General features: G+C 32.1%; 1 protein-coding gene across 1 annotated transcript; it reads left to right on the top strand.

The window, feature by feature from the left end:
- The first annotated feature begins 4560 nt into the window (after positions 1-4560).
- LOC134244420 (fibroleukin-like) lies at positions 4561-22436 on the top strand. Its single transcript, XM_062726688.1, has 6 exons — positions 4561-4783; positions 12690-12826; positions 15736-15832; positions 16511-16678; positions 21946-22151; positions 22401-22436. The coding sequence occupies exons 1-6, from the start codon at positions 4561-4563 to the stop codon at positions 22434-22436; spliced, it is 867 nt and encodes a 288-aa protein (XP_062582672.1).
- Positions 22437-23134: the final 698 nt, after the last annotated feature.

Below are 23134 nucleotides of genomic sequence, written 5' to 3'. Positions count from 1 at the left end.
CTGATTTCTTTTCTTTCCATATAATTATCATTTTTTTCATCGCTTCCCTCCTTGCTATTGAGGAAATAATATCAATTCACAGAAATAAATGAAATTATAGACATCTTGTGTAAGAGATTCAGGCATGTGGCCATTTGTACAATGGAAAAATTAAAGTACGAACATTTTGAGGAAGTCGCAAACCCATGCTATATAGAAACCATTGAAATGCCTTTTTAAATTCCAAATAAAATCCTCCGTCTTGCCTAAGAGACCTGGTACTACTTAAGTATGTCTTAAACCGTAACATAAAGCGAACTCAGGTAGGTCTTAGCTAAGTCAAACTTATGTTAAAATATTTCAGATGAGTCAACCTATGGTTTTTGATTTTATATAGATATATTACTAAAAGTGATTAAGTTATGGTTTTAGTTCATTACATATTGAAGTTGACGTCCTTGCCTATTGGTTTAAGTTATGTTAGATTAGATTTCCTATTAAAATTATGATAATGTTATGAATTAATCGGAATGTTTGAAAACAAATACAGCACGGTCAGAAAGTGGCGATTTGTGGTTCATTGTAAATGTACGACATTTGTTTTCTCACCTGAGATGTTTTCAGTTTACCTTTTGTAACTCTTTTGTTTTGACAAATGTTCACTTACCCTGTTATTATCGCAGACAAGAAAAGATAATCGACGTCTATCTACTTAAAATTGAAACTCTAAAGAGTTCAATACATGTTGAATCCCCGCTATGTATCAGGCCATGCATGTCAGAAGCAAAAACTGCAGAAGTTTTATGATATACTCATTTCCAATTTAATCAAGGATACCAAAAAAATCGGGATATTTTTTCGTATGTCTCCACTTATCAGCAATTCTCTCCCTCTCTCTCTCTCTCTCTCTCTCTCTCTCTCTCTCTCTCTCGTACAGTAGTGAGCCCTGTCTAATTCCGCACTTGTCGCGTTCTACATTTATTCTACTTTACATATACTTTTTATAATATTATTGTTACTGTCATCATCCTCTTTCTTTTCTGTTCTTAACAAATTATTTCAACTCATTTTTCAAAGTGAACATACAGATCCGTGGTTTATTACTGTGTTCAATTTATTTCTATAACCGAGGTCCCACTAATTTCAGGCGTATCCCTAAAATTAAATTTTGTATTTACATGTATGCTGTATTGGGAGTGATATTGGAATCAGTGATCAGCCCCCCCCCCCCCCCCCCCCCAACGGAAAAATAAAATTCTTAAATCAGCGCCAAATAGAGATAATTATTTTCTTTAATGCATGATATGAATAGAGGAATATTTTAACATCGAAAGTCAACATTAAATAATTCTAAATATATGTACAAGAAAGCAAAGATACACTTAAGTCACCTCTACCGGCCGCCTAAGTTTTGCTAAGATTTCCAAATCTTATGTTACGACCCCCCAGGTCGTTGGTCATTTGCAAAACTATTTTATAAAAACTTATTCTGACTGCACACACAAGAACTCTGAAGTTGACATCAAAAAGATGCTCAAGTTTCTGATTGACAGTATCTGTGTGGTTTCTGGAGACCAGGTCTTCCAACAATCTATTGGAATTCCCATGGGTACCAATTGCAGTACGTTATAAGCAGACCTATTTTTGTATTCACAGGAAGCAGAATTTGTGCAAAATCTTATGCGTGAAAAGAAGAAATCACTTGTTGTGGTCTTCAACTCGACATTTAGATATATCGACGACGTGTGGTCAATTAACAATGGTAATTTCCTTTCCTACGTCGATACGATACATCCTGGAGAGCTTGAAATAAAAGATACCATAGAGTCTGACACATCTGTTTCATACTTGGATATTTTACTTGAAGAAGACGTTAATGGTAATCTTACAGCCAAGCTATATGATAAACTTATGCAGCAATATACTTTCATCACCTGCATACGGAATTTATATATCTCAGTTGATTTTATACGCAAGAACATGGTCTACGAACGAACAATTTCCAAAACGAGGTAAATTATTGACAAGCAAGTTGATGAGACACGAATATTAACAGTCTCGTTTAAAGTCATCATTTTGTCAGTTCTATGGTCTATACATTGACCTTGTCAGCAAATACAATTTATCATTAAGTGAAATGCTGGCTGACGTTTTTATAGCCCCCGCTTGAAAAGTGTGAGGGTATATAGTAATCGGTATTTCCGTCCGTCCGTCCGTCCGTCTGTTACGCTTTGGGGTACCCATCTCTTATCCGCAACTCCTCTCATACCACTGAAGGAAATTTAATGAAACTTTCACGGAATCTTCATTACATATTGCCATTGTGCACCTCCTATTTTAATTTTTGATCTGACATATATTTTGGATTTTCCAGAGCAAAACATGGACACTGCCATTATATTCATATGGGAGGCGGGGGGTATCATTTAGTGAGCTCATTACTCACAGTACCTCTAGTTCATTCTTAATGTTAGTCCATTATTTATACATTGAATTAACGACAGGTTTTTCCATTATTTCCCGATCATTACAAGGAGCACATGGCGGGTGTCACCTGTCAGCAGGGGATGCTCACTCCTCCATGGCACCTGACCTGATCCCATCTCTGAAGTTTCGGAGGTCCATGTTTGCTCAGCTCATATTTCATATTGTTTTATGGACTTTGAGATTGAACACTGTTCGTTATCTCTAGATCCTTCATCTATATACCAAGTATAACCCATGGAAGCAAATGGCTTATTATACCCCCCGCTTGAAAAGCGGGAGGGTATATAGTAATCGTTAATTCCGTCCGTCCGTCTGTTACACTTTGGGGTACCCATCTCTTATCCGAAACTCCTCTCATACTCCTGAATGAAATTTGGTGAAACTTTCACAGAATCTTTATTACATATTGCCATTGTGCACCTCCTATTTTACTTTTTGATCCGACGCATATTTTGGGTTTCTTATAGCAAAACATGGACACTGCGATTTATACACATATGGGAGGCGGGGGGTATCATTTAGTGAGCCCATTGCTCACAGTACCTCTAGTTTCCAATGGGGTCATTATACTCATACATGTAAATTTTGGATGTTAAGGATACATGTATACGCAAGGTACCTTAACTAATGAAAATTTTTCAACATATTCAAAATTCAAAAATTAACATTACCATCAACATGTTATTATGCAAAAAATCGATCGGCATGCGTTACCAGGGGTTTTGATATCAAATTATGAAAATTTTGCATTATTCATAGAAAAACATATAAAAATTAGGAAACATTAATTTGGGATTTTTTTCATCAAAATTTAGAAGAGTTGTACAAATCCATATATACAGTATACATTAACAGTATTGCACACAGGTCCTTCATTTAGCGGCACTCTTCAACCTTAGGGAAGAACCCAATAAAGTTCAAACTACGTTGCGTTTTACCTAAGATAAAATAAACGAAAAATATTAACATTATACCTTAGATGTGAAGTCAAGTTGACGAAGAGAGATCCTTAAAATGAATTGAAGTATGCATATATACCTAAAAGTCACATAATTATGACAATAAATAATAATAACAAAAAAACTAATAAAACACGAATTGACTTACACTGGAAAATTCCCTTATCTTTTAACAGAATTCTTGATATTTCTTTTAAAAGCAAACTTATTTCCAGTATTTAGTACAGTTTTAATTTTGCTGGTAACATGTTCTAGTCTTTGATTCCTTCAAAATTAAATAATTCAGATTGTTAATGCTTAATGAATGGCACAATGAAACCTCATTTGAGACTGATCTTGTATCATAATGAAAAAAATCTGACCGAATTAAAAAAAGGTTCAGTAAAATAAAAAGCGGTTTTTCGTTTTAAAAAATTAAAATCATGGTTGAGTCTGAGCTGAGAGGCTCTATCTTGAATATTCAATAATATTAGTTGATAAAGTATTTTGTAATTCACAGATGCCTGTAGACCTGAAATCAAAATAAATAAAACCATCTGATATTGACAAATTTGAAACATTTTTTAAACGTTTTGGATAGCCCTGCATACCAGGCGTAATCAATATGACATTTCTTAAAATAACATTTCTTGATTGAGTCACATAAAATATCAAAGAACACAAAGTATACAAGTTGTGGGCTCTAATCAGCTTGGAATCGCGTATTCCTTTTTATCGTGGTAATGTACGTACAGTAATATGCTTATTTATTTCGTTTTTCATGCACCATTGTCTGTTGCGAAGAAAAACAAACCAAAATACTAAGATAGACGCATTAATTATATAAAAGGATATCCTCTGTCAGCCTTGCATTATTCAATACTGAGTCTTGCTTCAGCATACTTCACTTAACTAAGGATGCTGACAATTCTTTCGCACCAGCGAGTAAAACACCGATCATTTAACCAATCACTTTTAAGAAAAAGAAGAAACATTCTATATTTAACCATGGGAGCTTAAACATCAGTTTGCAGATTTTAATAGGTAGACTGTGGACAGAGTAAAATAGTCGTAAGATATGAGTAGTAATTGGGTTATATTTTGGGGGGTTATCGTTTTGTTTGTAGTCTTCAACGGAGTGTGTCAGGCTTCAACTATGTCTGTGAGATACAAAGGAAAACCTGAATTTGATCATAAGAAAACAGATACGGAACTTTCAGGACAGTATGAAGTTGACTCGTTGATTGAGTGTGCTGCGATGTGTCAAAGCAACTGTGTCATCTTCGGATACAATCCTGAAATGATGAAGTGCCGTACCCACACGAAGATCTTCGCGAGTGGCATATCTGAGGAGACCGGCTGGAAATACTACTATGACTGTATGTATTTCTGTTACCTTTACTTTCTCTTTCAAGCAAATACCACAAACAACACATTTGCTTATATTTACATGTATTCAGCGAAACTCTTTATTCCATTTTTCTTCGGATCAGTGTTAATGGTTGTTTTTGTAAGAAATTGAAAATCGGTAGAATATTAATTCATTTTTTTTAGAAAATGAAAATCTGTTAAATATTAATTCAGTTTGATTTTTTGAGTGCAAACAAGTTCTATTGCAGAATCCTGCCTTGATTACTGATTTCTTTGTTAAATTATATGTGAAAGTCAAATTATTAAATCAAATTAATAATTTAGATAGACCTTATTTTGTGTTTCCAAATTTTTCTTCATACTTCTGAACGCAAACTTAGGTCAATTTTTTCTTCATATTGATGCGTATATCTTTTACACTAAAAGAAAAAAAACGGGGGGGGGGGGTACTCCCATATTATGTTCTTTGTTAAAGAGGTCTCACAAAATACTCTTCATTTTTCTTTCTAAAAGTTTATATATAATAAATATCAGTAACTTACCTCCTTTTTGGTGCAAACAAAGAAGTATCTTAATGTATTTCATAGAATTATGGCGTATGTACAATGAAAATTATTAGACTAAAATTATAAGAACTTATTATTTGTATCATTACTTTATATAAAGATAGAAATTTTCCCTAAATTACAAAATCTAAGTCAATTGCGTTATAAAGATATCAAAATTTAATTTGGATTCTCGGAATTTTCTCCGACTCGGAAGAAAATACAAAAGATTTAAATAACACATTACAGAGAAGATAAAATCGTATTATTAGTTGAAACGAGGTGTTCTACGTGTTCAGAATTGTATGAAAAGTTTTAATTTAAATGTATTAACTATATTTCTTTACTTAATTTTGTATTTTTCAAAAATATATTTTTTTGATCAGTTACGCCATATATGGCTTTAAATAATGTGTTTTCCTTTTTAATATAATTATTTTTTTTATTTCAAAAAGTGACATGTCAAGTTACATAATAAGATTTTTAGTCACATTCACACACACATTCACACTTCCCCTTTGATTTTAAACAAGAATAAAATATTAAATAAACAGTATTCCATTCAAGAAATATTTATAGTTGGTGTTTTAATAAATGTTTATAACTCAAAAATATTAATCCATGGTGACCATAGATTTTCAAAACTGTTCAATGTAAATTTTTGAATTGATATGCATTTTTCTACTTTGTACTTAAGAGTTAAATGATGTAGCAGCCCAGTAATCATAGGTATTTTGTTCTGCTTTAAACAAGAAAAAATATATTGCTTTGTATGTAAAATAATGAGAATTATCACCCTATTATGATAAGAAAATGGCGTTTCACCTAAAATAATATTCCATGTGTTAAACCCAACTCTTTTAGAAGTTTTTGTAAATATGTGCTTGCTAAGATTACTCCATAGTGAAGAATTTTTTGTACAATTGAAAAATATATGTTGTATTGTTTCTATATCCTGTTTACAAAAGGTAGAGTGATCATCAGATAAAATACTTATTTTCTTCAAATAATATTTCACTGGAAGGATTCTATGTAGGATTCTATACTGTAACCATTGAGCAGAAGTATCCATAGTTGTTCTAAAACAAACCTTAAAACATTTTGAACACAAATATCGGATTCTAAAAACACTGATAGTTCCTGGTTCCATCTAAATATTGATGTAGGAATGACATTGTTACTATTCAAATATCTATAAATTATTTTAGTGCACTTTTCATACACAATAATATTTTCAAAATAAAAAGGAATAAAAGGGGAACATTCCCTCTTAACAGATGATTAATCTATAGACATTGCTTTTAAAAACCTGGATATAGCACAGATAACACTGTTGTATTGCATAATGCAAACATTAGACAAATGAAATCTATTTCCAAAATCAGTGACATTTAAAAAATTTCCTTCATTGTCTAAAAAATGACAAACACTTTTAACACCATTTATATACCAAGTTTTTACAAAAATATTTTTGTTTCCCATTTTTATATTGGGATTGTACCACACAGGTAGGTTTAGATACTAATTTTTCATAATATGTGAATTGTTGTTGAGTGTTTTCATGAAATATAACCATAAATTAAACATATCTTTCCAAAAATTGTTGTTATTTTTTACAATAAAGCAAGACACAAACTCTTCACCAAAATCAAAAACCTTTATGCAATATGTCTTTACCATTTATTGCCAAAAAATATCTAACCATGGTTGATTGCTTTTTGTTAATCTTTTAATCGAGGAGCATTTGAGAGATGCAACAAAGTTATTTATATCCAATATTTGTAATCCTCCTTGTAGAAAATCTTGAGTAATAATTTTGATTTCCTTATATAAACTCAAAAATTTCTCTGTTCAATAGTGATAGAGTTTCTTTACTTTGATTTGGTAAAGATATAAAAAGATGGTTAAGTCTTGGTAAAACTAACGTATTCAAAACTGTAACTCTGCCAATAGGCGTAAGAATCCTTCTTTTCCATTGCTGAATTGACGCTTTCATCTTTGGTATTTGAACATTGTAGTTTATATCAATAATTTTATCTAGCTCTACTGAAAAATTAATTTCAAGTAAATTGGAAGTTGTACAACCCCTTTCAAGTTTCATGAGAGAATGATGGAAGACTTGATTAGAGAAATTTTTGTTAACCTATCCAAACAATTTTAGTTTTTGAGGTGTTAATTTTAAGTCCTGTAAACTTTGAGAAAAAATCAATTGTCTCGAATGCTGCAAAAAGTAATTTAGGTGAACCTTCAAGGGCAAGCCAGGTATCATCTGCATATAAGGATATTTTATGTTCTGTTTTGTTAATAACAATTCCTTTAATGCTTTGATTTTGTTTGATCATAATTGCAAGAATTTCTGCACAAAGAAGAAACAGATCTTCGGGATCTCCCAGACGACACCCTCTTTGGATATAAGACTGTTCGGATAAAAATCCACACTGAAGTACAGATGCGCAAAATTTTGTTTTTAGAATTTTTACCCATTCAATAATGTTTTTACCGAACCCAGAAAATTCTAATACTTTATACACAAAGGTTCAGGATATTGAAGCAAAAGCCTTTTCGAAGTCTATAAGTACAAGCAATCCCGGTGTATTTCTAGATTCAGTATAATCCATAAGATCCACCCTGGACAATATCATATCAAATACTCAACTTGAATTATTAAAAGGAAGATATATAGGTGAAAATAGGTGAAAATACCAGATTTCTTTATCCATAAGATCATAAAGAAATCTGGTCTTTTCACCTAAATATCTTCCTTTTAAAAATCCAAGTTGAGTATTTGATACGATATTGTCCAGGGTGGATCTTCTTCTATAACTAACACACCGAGATGAAAGTTTATAAAACACATTTAAAAGTGTAATAGGCCGCCAATTTTTCAAAAATTCTCTTGACTTATCACCTTTTGGTAAGCAGGTAATTAACCCTAATCTTTGAGAAATGGGGAGTTCTTTTCTCTGAAATATGTAATTTATGGCAAGTACTATAAAATGTTTTAAATCTGACCAAAAAAAAACTTAAAAATTCAGCTGTAAAGCCATCACTTCCTGGTGACTTATTGTTTTTCATGTTTTTTAACACCTCTAGGACATCATTTTCCAAATTTTTTCCCTGAAGTGTTTTGGCAACATGATTTTCAAGTTTTGGAACCTCAGTAACTGTTATAATTTCTGCAATATCGATGTCGAGAAGTTCTGCATCTACAGAAGTGTAAAGAGATTTGTAATACATCCTGATTTTATTTAAAATTTCTGACTGATTATAAATAGTGTCATTTTCCTCTATTTTAATCTTTCTGATAATCTAATTCAAATAATTACGGGATTCTAATTTACAAAAATATTGAGATGGCTTTTCTCCATCTTCAATCCATCTGGCTCGGGATCTTATTATATGACCTTGTAACCGTTCTTTTCTTAAATTCTCAAGATCTGTTTTTTTTCTCCTCTATTATATGTAGATTTGGTATATTCTCTGCCTCTAATTTTTCTATTTGTGCAATACATAAGGCTTCTTCTTTATTTTTTCTTTCTTTCTATATGATGATCATGAAATAGTAATGCCTCTAATCTCCATTACAAGGACTTCAAAAATGTACTGTTATCCATATTTTCTATAAGCACATTATTCTTTTCGTATTTGTTTCTAACAGACTTTATTGTTTCTTTCACTTTGATAACGTACACTGTACGCTATGTCTGTAACTAAAGATTTATTAAATTTCCAGACTCCTTTTCCTTTCTTAAAGGTATTGAATTTTATATCAATAACCAGTGATGAGTGGTCTGATCTATTCCCTGGTTTAATTGTTAAGTTTTCAACCAAGTTACACAAATTTTCAGAAATTAAAATATAATCTAAACGTCCTTGTTTTATTGGATTTTTCTTTCGCCATGTAAACATTTTTTAAATTTGGATTCAAAACACTAAAGTAATCAATTATTTGTAAATCATGAAATTTTTTTCTCTTGCCTTTGGATTGTTTTGTTACAATAATTTTCGGTATCTACTGAAGGGTCAAGAGCCAGATTAAAATCACCACATAATATAAACTAATCATTATCAAATTCTAAAAAAAAGTCTCTCTTACTAATTCATAAAACTCATAATTGTCAGAGTTTGGTTCATAGATATTAATTAAAGTAACTTTATTATCCTCGATTGTCATATCGAGAGCCAATAAATTACCATTATCGTCCTGTTTCTCCCTGTGAATCTGAAATTCAAAATTGTTATTAAAGAGAATGCATACCCCTCTTGAGTTTGACTTGTACGAATTAAAAATACATTTATATCCCCATTGTGATTCAACATAAGGTTCTATTTCTTTAGTAAAGTGAGTATCTCGAAAACAGAGAATTGAAAAACCTTTTTTCTTATAATAATTTAAAACATCTTGTCTCTTGGTACCTGTTGCCAAGCCTTGACAATTCACCGTTGCTAGTTTAATTGAGCAACTTATTTCGTTTGTAGTGGTTTAGAAAAAAGCAATAAAGAGACATCAAATAAAGTGTTAAGCACCATCTTTCCAAATAATGAAAACACATAATGATAAAAACAGGGGGACATGCACACACTCAACGACACACTTACACAAAAAGTAAACATGATCTGAATTAAGAATAACGAGCCCGATCTCACAGTCAGAATGTGTTAAAGCAAAGTCCGCTCCGCTGCATATTTCAATAATATATTTAGTGTCCTTTCAATTTTTCAGACGCGTTGTCAAAAATATCAAATCTGTGAGGATTTCCTTCTTCGTCTAGGGCAAACACTTTTCCATTATAATACCAAGCACTGTAAATTCGTGGATCACTGTTCAAGTCGTGCACCAGTTTAGCATTCATTTGTGTTAGGTGATCGTGCATGGTGAAGATCTTTTAAAGATTTTCGTCAGATCTGTTTTTGATTACCATGATCTTGATGTCGGTGTTTCGAAATTTTGCGATCACATGTACAGGTCGTGGTCCTCTTCCATCTCTTCCGGGAATCAGATGGATCGCCAAGACATCTACTTTAACTATTGTACGAGAGGTGTTCATCAATCCTGCAGACTTGTTGCATAGAAACACGTCTGTCGACATTAAAATAGGAAAGTGAACATATTATACATGCAAGGGAATCTTTGCTTTAGTAGCCAGCAATGTTCCATTTTCAAATATTGAAAATTGATATAAATTTAATGATCACTGAAGACCTAACATGAAATCACGGAGCAATTAGATTAAAATCTTCGACGACACAGGCATGTTAAAGATTGTGCTCACCAACTTGGAGATTATATAACTAATATTATCTTTCGACCGAGTGTTATACGAGGGCGGTTTCAAAATTACGCGGACTCTTGTATTATTTACTCTTACAGACGTCACATAATTATGAAATTTTACAGAAATATGTATCTTAAAGATTCCAAAAAATTTTGGGCAAAATTTCTGTATTTTAAAAAAATTCTCCTAAAATTATCGCTCTGTTGATATCGCTGAAAGAGAGGTATGGAGCACGACAAAAAATGAAAACAAAAACATGCGGAATCGAAAATTTAAGTCATTATCTTTCTATAATTCGCGATATTTTTCGACAATTTTCTCAAATGTATATTTATATTGTTCTATTATTATGTATTTAGATTTCTGACCTGTGTTTGAAGCACTAAAAGAAATATAGTGATTTTTCTACAATGCCAAACCATTCCGGTGCAAAAACCTGTGAAAATGACGTCTCCTGAATTGATGGAGCACCACACTTTTGTTAAATTTTGTGTAATGCTCGAGATATCGCCAACACAGATTCAAATATGCATAAAAACATGCAGTAAACTAGGGTATTCATGACGTTTGTCTACAAATGGCAAATTTAAATTTTAGACCGTTAGACTTCTGTAAAAAGGGTATACGGGAGGACAAAAAGGTTATCGACGAAAACTTTATCCGGACTGTTAAGAACGTGATTGAGAGTGATCCAATGTCACACTATATCTCATACATGTAAATACCTGGTTTTAAAACAAAAGAAAAGAATATATTTTACTTGTTTAATAGATTTTAAGCTTGATACAAAATGATGTATGGATGTTGTGAAGATAAAGTAAATCAAATTTTTTTTTTAAATGCCCGTAACGTCAAAGATTTCGCTGCTCCGTGACTTCATGATATGTCATGATAAATCAACCAACATCACCCAAAATTGATACCAATTTACAGCACTTTGATATGAAATTTTGAAGACATATGAGTAAAGATTTTTTTTTATTATGTGTGACATTTTGCCCGATTATGTCGCCAAATATTTTTTCTGTGCAACAAGTCCGCGTAATTTTTGAACGACCCTCGTATATATATATATATATATATATATATAAGATATCACATGATTTGTAATTGAATATGATTTATTTCCAACAAGTTTAAAATACGCGGTTTTGTATCCCCAAGCCTTGGTGAAGGGATAAAAATATACAACGAGTTGGATAAAAAAACATATCTAACTACAATTCACGTGAGATTCTTTTCATCCCATATTTTATACACCACTATCAATGTTTAACACTGTTTTCATATAGAACTTTACTTCATTTCACTTCATCACTCTAACACGAAACCCATTGTGACGTCACAACTTTGTGATACGAAAAAAATATAAATTGAGGATAGAATAAATTGCAAAAAACATTTAAAGAAATAGTTCTGCTATATAAACTTGAAATTTCTATTTCCTATATTCTACAGTCCCATAGAGGTTAAAGTGAAGCCCTTGATGAATTCCCCAATGTCTTTGCAAAGTTTTCTTTTTCAAAAGACCCGATATTTAAGCAATCTTTATTAAAGCAATTTTATTCATGATATTAAATATTATCATATATGGTCGACACTATGACCTTGTCTGAAAACTCAATTTATCATTATGCCAAATGCTGTCTGACGTTTTTCATATTATTGTTAGTCCATTATTTATACACTAATTTGACCCCGAATTTCCGCTAATTCCCGATCATGACAAAGTGCACACGGCGGGTTTGACCGGTGGGCAGTGCATGCTAACTCCTCCAAGGCACCTGATCCTAACTATGATTTTTGGAGGCCCTTGTTTGCTCTGCTCTTATTTTCTATTGCTTTATGGACTTTTGATCTTGAATTCTGTTTGTTATCTCCATACATTTCATTAATTTAGAATTGAAAAAAAAAATTAGACAATTTACCAACAGATCATATTTCAAGGAAAAAATTAATAAGGATTCGTCTTGCTAATAATTTTGTATCTCCTCCTTAATGCCTGAAAAGAATGCCTGCGTTTGTCTGCACTTTTACAAATGTGGTATAAAACCACTGCATGTCTGTAAAATGATTTTTTTTTCCTGTTCCAGATCTTCCTGTAGATTGTAAGGACCTTCACGAAAACGGTCAGACTAATTCCGATGTGTACCAGATTTATCCCTCTGGCAGAAGCTCTCCTCCTGTCAGAGTTTATTGTGATATGAATGTTATGGGCGGGGGATGGACGGTATGTATAGAATATCACTCTTGTTTGATCTCAGTCCAGGTATCAGCCCGACTGGTACTATGGTATGTATAGAATATCACTCTTGTTTGATCTCAGTTCAGGTATTAGCCCGAGCGGTTTGTTTTCGGATGGTTCTCAGAGGGTTTGGCCCGAGACCAACCGCTTAAACTGATACCTGGGCCGAGATAAAAACAGGTTTGATGCTGTTTACATGCTTTATCTGAAAACAAATCCAATCAAAGAACATTTTTGGTTAAATTATGTTGTTATGTTATAAGAAAATTTGAGTTATCTTTTTTATTGCGATGTTCCTGAAGATGTTGCATGACAAAGATAAATAATCATATAGAAAGAATCAGGATATGCCTGTTGTCTTGAAAAATTACATGTCGAAGCTTATCAGATAACAAAGATAAAAATTGTCCAAAACGTAAATAAAATCTTGTAGACTGCGTAACGCAGGGGGAGTCGCGGAGTAAGGAGTAGATCCTTACGTCTCAAGTTTGAATCCCACTGTGGGGGGTAGATACCGGTCCTTCGGATGAAACCTTATAAACTGAGGTCCCGTGTCGCAGAAGGTGCTGGCACGTAAAAGGTCCTTCAATGCTCAGTGCCCTTGCCGAGCATCGGAAAGTATGACTGAAAAATTCTTGAGAGGGACGTTATACAACAAACAAACAAACATAAAAGAAATATTCCACTTTCACTGCATCAAACCGAGCTTACATCTTCTTCAACAAATCGTTACGTATACAATTTGTAGGACTTAAATTTATTGAAACTGTTTGTTTTTCGTATGACATACATGTATATTAAATCAAAAATGACACATTAAACGAAAACTTAGTATTGTCTTACTGTCAAAAAAGCAACAAAAAAAAAACGTTCATTTCTTTTCAAAATACGATTTATTGCTGTCCTAAGTAAAGAGGAGTGCTTTGTCTCATGCCACAAGTGCTAATATTTGGCACACTTTTTAAAAACAATTCTTTAAACATTCTAGCATAAATAAATACTTTTTTTTTAAATTTCAAGGCAGAATTTTCAATACAAAATATATCTTTTTGATACTTAAATAAAAAAAAAGATAGCGCTTAGTCTAGCACAACAAGTTAACATAGAAAGTGACTATTCGTTTGCCAAGGGCTTAACATTAGATGCCTGCGTCGCGGTAGGGTTTTGCACGATTAAGAACTCTGACTGCAAAAAAAATGGCCCAAAGTGTTGAGTATGTTGAAAGAATCACTGTCTAGATAAAAGACTATGCCTGGGCATAAACGATAGTGTAAAAGATGGGATAATTTGTATCACGGACGAAGCCCGTTTTTCTAAAATTTTGCTAAAATGTTTCCCACTATCGTTGATGTCCCTGTCATAGTCTCCTAACTAGACAGTGATTCCTTATTTTTTTCATATTTACATGAAATTACAATCTTAAAATAAATCAAAATACCGTCTAATTTAGTACATTTGAAATGCATGAGGCATTCCATTGCTATTTCCATTGCTTCGCTTCATGACGTCAACCTTTACTAAAACAAAAAATAGTCCGATAAATTAAAATACAAAACAAATTAAATGATTATTTAGGTACTGTAGTCAAATGTAAACATTTATGAAATAAACAACAAAAGAATTTTAAATTATGATCAAAAGCAATCTTGTTATGTGACCTAGATTTAGGTTGTCGGCAGCGCGAACACGTGTATAGGTCCTAGGTCACTTCTCCGCCGCCATATTGAATGCAATGTTGTAGTTGATCAAATAAGCGTTGGTCAGGAAACCGATTTCTGTGGATATTAGATTAACAGCGGAAGTTGAGTTGCTTACGAAGTTGGATGGTAATGACTGAGGGACGATATTAGTATCAGTTGATACATATGTATGTGGCTGTACCGATTTCTCGACATGATTCAGATGGGCTGTTTACGGAGTTCTCAGCCTTTTAATTTGAAGATAATTTATTATTTCTTTTGTTTGAAAAAAAGACATATCTAATTTCTTAGTAAACAATTATACTTTTTTCCTCAGTGTATTTATACGCCACTCATACATGCAGGCTGACATTTGACCTTTCTGTATTATTTCAAAAGAGAAATATACATACCACATGTATTACCATGAAATTTACAAGATGGACATTTGTCGTGTTTATTATAGAGAAAACAATAGGAAATGGATATATTTCTGAATAAAATCTGTATATCCGGACACATAAGTGAACCAACAACTTGCAATGATCGTACAATAATCAATCTAACCAGTTTATTGATGAGAGTTATTTATTACCTTACATAAGTGTTGAATGAATTAAATTCAAAATCTTGGAATCATGAACATTCTGTTTATTACATACGATTTTGTTCCTCGTTCTTCAATAAAATGTATGAAATAGATGACAATGAAGCTGTAGAACTGTAGTTCCTTGTTCAGGAAAAAAAAAAGATCTGGACGACCAGAGAGCTGTTGGGCCACCGTTGAAAAAAAATCTCGATAAATGTATTTTCTTGCTAAATATTACATTTTTCCCAACGTATTATCATGCACGATACGCATTGGACCAAACTGTCTTGCTACTCACAAAGACAGTAGGAAAAGACGAAACTTTTGATGATCTCAACTTCAGGCAGAGGGGTACTGCTCTTTTCCAGGGCAAATTAATAACGTTTAGTTGTGTTCTTGCCGATTGAAATTTCAATGACGTATATTTAAAGATTGCTTTTACGTCATATTTCACAAAAAATACACTATTTTGTCTTACGAAAAACCAGTATTGCAGGTATTAAAACAGTCTACTAGGTTTGTGGGTTTTTTTTTCTTTTTTTCTTTCCGGAATAGATGGTGTTATAGCAATCATAAAATACCCGATTACATTTGAAGTACAGTAACGTGTAATTATATATTTTTAGGCAATCCAGAAACGATATGATGGATCCGTGGATTTTGACAGGACTTGGGCAGAATATAAGAATGGCTTTGGTGCACCAGAACATGAAGTGTGGATCGGTAATTTGACAATGGATTACGACGAATATAGGATTATGTTTTTTTTATTTGAAGAATTATCTTCGTAGTAATATAAATTTCAGAGACAACTTTAGCATCACGTCTTATTTTTCGTATTTTTTTAAGTTAAGACTAACTTAATTAAAAAGATATTTTTTTGTTACTTTGTATAAAGATAGGGCTTTTCTGAAAATTACATAATTTTAATCAATCGCGTTTCTTATAATATTATATCAGAGATTAAAATCAACAACCGGTTTATTTACCGACTAGGAATTCAAATATCAGACACGGTTTAAAGTTGTTCAACAGTAGAAACTCGGGAACAAAAAAGGGTGAAAATTTGACTTTGAACGTCGATAACAAGTATGATGTACAGCTACACTTAATCTCCAGACTTGTATATTTTTTTTAGATCATATATACGCCAAATCTATTTTTAATAGTAAGAGGTAGAAAACCATTTTCAAAAAGTCTTTCCACGAGGACAATGAACTGAAATAAATTACATCTTAAAAAAATGTCTACTGCGTTTTAAAAACATTGATCAACAATCATTATAAATAGAATAATCAGCAGAATCAATGATCAACAGAACACATTAGTCTTTTGAACCTTGATTAAGATATAATTGGAATTTAATTAAACACTGTCAATTTATCATTTTTTTTTGTACAGGAAATGATTTAATCTATCAACTAACAAAGGGACACAACTCCTACCTCTATGTCTCCATCACGATAGCGAATGGAAGTAAGCTGTATGAATTATACGATCGATTCTCTGTCGCCAGTGAAGCTGAAAAATACAGACTTTATCTCGCCGGACCTGCTACAGGAACCCTAGGTACTTGACTAATGGAGTTCCCTGCTTTTGAAATAAAACAAAATTGTAAAGATACCTAAAAGTTATAAAAGCAATCTGAATATAAAGTACGAATGACGAATAAGGTTCAATATAAATACAAAGTTCTTATGTTCTAATTCGTTTCACTCAAACGAACATAAATTATTTACAATCAAAACAAGAACACTTGTCTACATAGGAAATGGAAGCGCTTGCTTGCCAATATTTATTAGACGTATACATTTACAAAAACAAGTCTTCAATGGTACCGATTCTCTACCCTCCTTCTACAATATATCAAAAATATAATTAATCACACATAACAGTACAAAATGCATTTTAACACAATGCTTTTATATGTCCTCACTTCACTGATTAAAAACGTAATATAATGCATGTATGAACACAATTATGCTTCCCTCGCCGCCCAGGAAAAACCATAGATAAAAAACAACATCGATTTATGTTGAAAAAACTATGGAAACCTGTAAGTCCGCAGCAATTGCGAGGTAAACAAAATGAATGGCGGACTCATTCTCACAAACTTATGTACGTATCATATATTATAATGTACAATTAATCGACTAGTTTAAGTAAAACCTATGCAGAATGAATGTAAGTTAGAACTATCTGTAAACACATTTCGACTATATGTAGCTAATATGTACCCTTACACAACAATCTTACATTCATATCAAATTTTACATAAAATTATCTAGAGCGACTAAGCAAATTGTTTCCCATCTTTGACAATTAATCTGTTGTGTACAAAACTTTCAATTTTCTTGAAATGAAAACAATTACTTTCTTTATTAAACAAAATACTAGTAAAAGGTTGAAGTAAGTAAGAGGGTGGGTGGGTGGGTGTGAATGTCGCAAAGCAAAGCCTTCGAATGAGTTAAAATCGTGATTAAAGTGAATACCTGTTCACCCGTTCTACAGGTATCGACCTTTAAATACTGACCAATAGCTACTGTCGCTATTATTAGCACATAATAAACAAAAGCACGTGTTCCTAGTACATATGATAAATTAATTTATGTTCTAATTCGTTTCACTCAAACGAACATAAATTATTTACAATCAAAACAAGAACACTTGTCTACATAGGAAATGGAAGCGCTTGCTTGCCAATATTTCGAACATAAAGAAAGGGGGGCTCTGGTTTTTCTACAAGCCCAAGAAGCAGTTAAAAATTAATGTTCATTTATATAAGGAATCTTTGCTAAAAATTTTTGTAAATGTTGATCTTTATTGCATTTTCTTAATCATACGTGTGTTTAACAATTTCTGGTGGAAACTTTATTTATTTATTTATTTTTAAGTAAAACTAGATATGCAATCTTAACCTATATTTGTCCGAATAAATATAAAGCATTCAAAATGTTTATCCGATTCTTGTGTTGAATAAATATTTGGAACAATGATCCTTTTTAAACAAGCTTTTGCAACAAAGCAACCATAGTTTTGACGCTGATACTGGAAATAAAAAACTAGATCGTACTCACTTTTTTCAGGTCCCTTTTGTCTTTTCTATAAATGATAAAGAACAAGTATCATAAAATAACATCGAATCTCCAAACATTATTCGTTCAATTAACTCAAACATCCATCTTAAGCTATCAAACATAAGAAACTAAACAAATCATATCTTATATAGTGTTTTATATTATTGATATGGATTTCACCATTAGCAAGATTAAACGCATACATATATTTCTTTTATAAAAGTATAAGTCTTTAAGATTTCATTTTTCAGACATGACAGATGTTATCAGATGTAAATCATCATAATATGCGCTGTTAATACAGTTGTATTTTCCTTCAATTCACTTTATTGTCTATTAAAATTGACCGTTCAAAAACAAAAACATCAGTATATTCTTTTAAGTATATAGAACCATACAACTTATGTCTTATTCTTTTTGGGTATAGACTTTGATTGTACCATTTGCTAGATTGAACGCAAACATGTATTTCTCCTATACGTTTATGAATTTTAAATAAAAAACATCTTTACATTCCAAACAAAACTAATGACGATTGTTTATCTTAAGTAATCATCATAATTTTCGCCATAAAGCATTTTCCATCAATTTGCTTGCCGAACGTAAATAAGTTCTGAAAATCAATTAAAATTTGCAACAAGCCTTTTAGAATACATGTATATCAAATTTGTATAGCATAGTATCGCTGTAAATTATTGTTGGCTGCATCATTCTGTGCGCCAGAAATCATCATGATTACAACACTGACAACATACTATTCGACCAGACTTTAACAAGCTGCGACGTGCTACACACCAGAAAAATGTTTAGAACTACACTGGCTGCGTCAATACGCACCAGGACTTCCACTGGCTACAACATGCTATGCACCAGGACTTCTACCGGCTGCAACATGCTATGCACCAGGACTTCCACTGATTGCAACATGCTATGCACCAAGATTTCCACTGGCTACAACATGCTATGCACCAGGACTTCCACTGGCTGCAACATGCTATGCACCAGGACTTTCAATGGCTATAATGTGCTATGCACCAGGACTTCCACTGGATGCATGGTGCTGTACACCAGAAACACCCTGAAAACTCTACTTGCGTCACATACGCAGCAACATCAACTTACTAACTTCACTGGCTGCAACGTGCTATGCACCAAGAACATAATGATAAATCTACTAAATGAGGCATACTAAGCACCAGGATTACTATAAAGATCACTGTGCATTAAATGTATCTTATATACTGAATCTTCATGTGCAGTAAAACCAACACTTCATAACTGTGCAAAAATATAACTATTTTATAAACTTCTATTACAAAATACAATTAAGTACTGTTTTTCCATTATACTATATAAAAAAAAAAATTTTTACATGTAATTTTTTAACGACTTCTAGATCACTTTTCATTTTATATTCTGCGACAGTGTGCATGGATATTATTTTTATAACATTTTAAATTTCTTAAGCCTTTAGAGCGGCATTTCCATGTACATCTGATTTTCTAATTTTAAAGGAAGCAGTATTATATATAACACAGATAAAGTAAAATCAAAACCGTTCAATGTTCAATGTAGATACAAATACAGGGTCTTGAGCCTTTAGAGCGGCATTTCCATGTACATCCGATTTTCTAATTTTTATCGAAGCAGTATCATATATAACACAGATAAAATATAATCACAACCGTTCAATGTTCAATATAGATTCAAATACAGGGATATAAAAAAACGTCCCTCATTCAAAATTTATAAATCATTACGATTATTTCAAAATAAAACCTAAAATAATAATAGTTAAGATATTCCTATTTAAGACGTTCTGGTATTCCCAAAAAACAAAATTATATATACAATTTTATGCTTGTATGTTCTTGAAAACTTAGACTGCTATCTATACACTGAATCAAAAAGCTCCTCGACACGTAACAACTTCAACCGACGTGTACTTGTTTTCAAATATCGCATGTCTTTTGAAAACAAACTGCAAATTTAATTTTTATTTGCGTCGTAGTGCTGATGAGTGAAATCTAGTTTGTTCAAGTCGTGTCCAAAACAATATGATATGGCTAATCATAAATATCAAAACGTTCACAGTTGAATCAAAATTTGACCGTGAAACCTGAACACAATCAATCGTATTCCATATAACTTCATTATAATATTTTACTGAAATATATAGTATACTCGGATATTTATCATTAGACCAGAAAAGAAAGTCAACAATATTAAATAACATTTCTTAACTGTTTGAAAGCTTTTTAAAGATAAAATTAATCCAGAGCTTTTCCCTTCTATCTTTCATTTAATAACGAGAAAATGAAATGATTTCATTTACAAGCAGTAGGCTTTTGTATTTTTGATTGATAGTATTTAAAATACATCTATCTTATATCTAGAGGTTTTATCTAGAGTTTGTTGTTTTCCATGTGAAGCAGAGTGTGTTGCGAAGAGAATCTGTAAAAATTAAGCTGAATTATAATCTCCCGACCTAATTTAACTTAGTTGTGAAATCAAGTCCAAATCAGTCTTTAAGGGTTTGTTAAATAAGCATACATGTACATATGTACAAATACATTCATACAGTATATCGAAGCCTGCTGTAGATTCTAGCTACTCTCTCATAATCATAAGCGAAATCCTTTATCGAAGTGGTACATGTATTCTGTGTGTTTAAATGAATGTCATACTGCTCTATAAACAATTAAAAAATGATTTGTATATTCTACATCATCATGATACTGATTGTATAATTATTATGCTGACTGTTAAAAAGAAAAAATACCAGCGCTATGCTTTACTGTTTACAAGTTATAAATTTATATTTTATACAATAAAATGTATGTCTTACGTAATAAAGTGAATTGAATTCAATTGTATTCAAAACGTTTTCATTATAGATAACTTAAGTATTATCGAAAATACTTATCTTTTACTTCAATGACCATTATATACTCTCTGCTTATGGATGTAAAATCTGTTGAACTGTTCAGGCGATTCTGGACCTTTGTCTTCCGATGAGCTGTGGAAAATTCTAAGAAGATAGACATAGGTGAAATAACTTATCGAAAAGGTATCTTGTCTGTGTTTACTTTCATTATGTACTTTTATTTTTACAATAATAAACGGGGGAAAAATTAATACCGCGTTCTTGAACTTGAACCTTAATTATCACCAAAAACTGAAAACATTATTTTTAAAACTTATCTTCTGCTTAAATGGCCCTTTGTTACTCTGTTTATGACTGTGAAATCTCCTTTGACTGTTGATGTAAAGAATGCTGGACTTCTCGTCTTTTGTTGAGCCGTGAAAATCATTACTTCAGGTATACATGTACGTATCTAAGATTTGAGGATTCTCGGTCTGCATGCGCTATTCTGGATACTTCACCACGAGAACTGTGTTTAATGAACCGTCTCTGTATTTTCGATGGTAAACTGAATGTTTGAAGAGAATAGCTGTCTTTGTCGAATGCAATGCCATATAAAATTTGTAGACTGGTTGTAGAATCGACTTTCAAACGGGGATGGGCCTGTCTCCTTACAATTTTTGTCATTAGGAAGTATACGTCTGAATGTCGCAAAGCAAAACCTTCGAATGAGTTAAAATCGTGATTAAAGTGAATACCTGTTCACCCGTTCTACAGGTATCGACCTTTAAATACTGACCAATAGCTACTGTCGCTATTATTAGCACATAATAAACAAAAGCACGTGTTCCTAGTACATATGATAAATTAATTTGTTTTCTTCAATTCTATAGGTGACAGTATGTTAAATACTGGTAATCCGGGCCGTGACCTTTCTGAGATGTACTTCACGACCTCTGATAGGGACAATGACAGATATGAGGCGGCAAACTGTGCTGTTCACACTGGAGGTGGGGGGTGGTGGTTCAACTCCTGTCACTTAGCATTCCTGAACGTTCGCTGGTCTGTGTCAGGCGGCCCATATCTCTGGAATCCATCGGTCAGATATTCCAGCTACGCAAGTGCAACAATGATGCTGATCAAACGCCACTAGGTACATCATTTCTTAAATTAAAATATTTACCTTTTAACCAAGATGAAATACAGTAAATAAGATATATAAATATTTCGTTTTATATATTCAAAGACAAGGGGTTTAGATACTTTTCTGAGATATGTGTCTTTATACATGTATTTGTTTTACTTCTTTTTGTGTTTCTTATTTTTTGTGATTTGATTTACCTTGCAGATGAAGATATTAGAAATTGGTAAACCCCCAGATTGAGAATGCAGTAGATGTTTTAAAGCACATCTTGATGAAGCGAGTCAGATACAGAGACAATTTTCATATGATTAATCTTCGTATTATTTTTGATGTAATTTCTTATTGGATTTTTTTTAAGACAAAAGAGGCTCGACGACGTGTAAGACAAAAATGTTTACCATTAGCTAAAAACTCATTTATATATTCATTACCTTATTTATGCAATTTGTCGACTGAAAGTTCTAAAGTATAGAGGATAAGGGCATACGCTTAATTATGTACTAGTATTTATTAAATGAATTTAACGAGGCCAAATCTACTTGATCTGTATATATGTTTTTCTTATTTCTTCTATTCGTGTTTGTTTTTCTTCAATTTCATTTATTGACTGTTCTGTTAAATTTTGTTCCAATTCAAATATTTCTTTTTCTAATTGTTTTTCTCTTTCATTTGTTTCCTTCTTTTTGTAAGTGGAATAGGAGATTGACTTTCCTCTTATTTCCATTAGTAAAATATCAAGGAAAAGTTGATCACTAATAGTAAATTGAAAATCATCATTATCTAGACAGCTTAGTCTTTCCATACTGTAAACAGGGCAGACATACTAAACGTTGACCTCTTCAATCTTACATTTTATCTTTTTAACAAATTCCTTATCAGTTAGTAAAGAGTTATTAAATTTCCAGAATCCTCTTCCTTTTATGAACTCATTTAATTTA

Source organism: Saccostrea cucullata, unplaced genomic scaffold, assembly GCF_032062105.1.
Source record: "Saccostrea cucullata isolate Sc308-1 unplaced genomic scaffold, CSIRO_AGI_Scuc_v1 ctg1149, whole genome shotgun sequence".
Taxonomy (NCBI): Eukaryota; Metazoa; Mollusca; class Bivalvia; order Ostreida; family Ostreidae; genus Saccostrea; species Saccostrea cuccullata.
The sequence above is the reverse complement of the archived record's forward strand: the minus strand, read 5'-3'. Positions and strand labels throughout refer to the sequence as shown.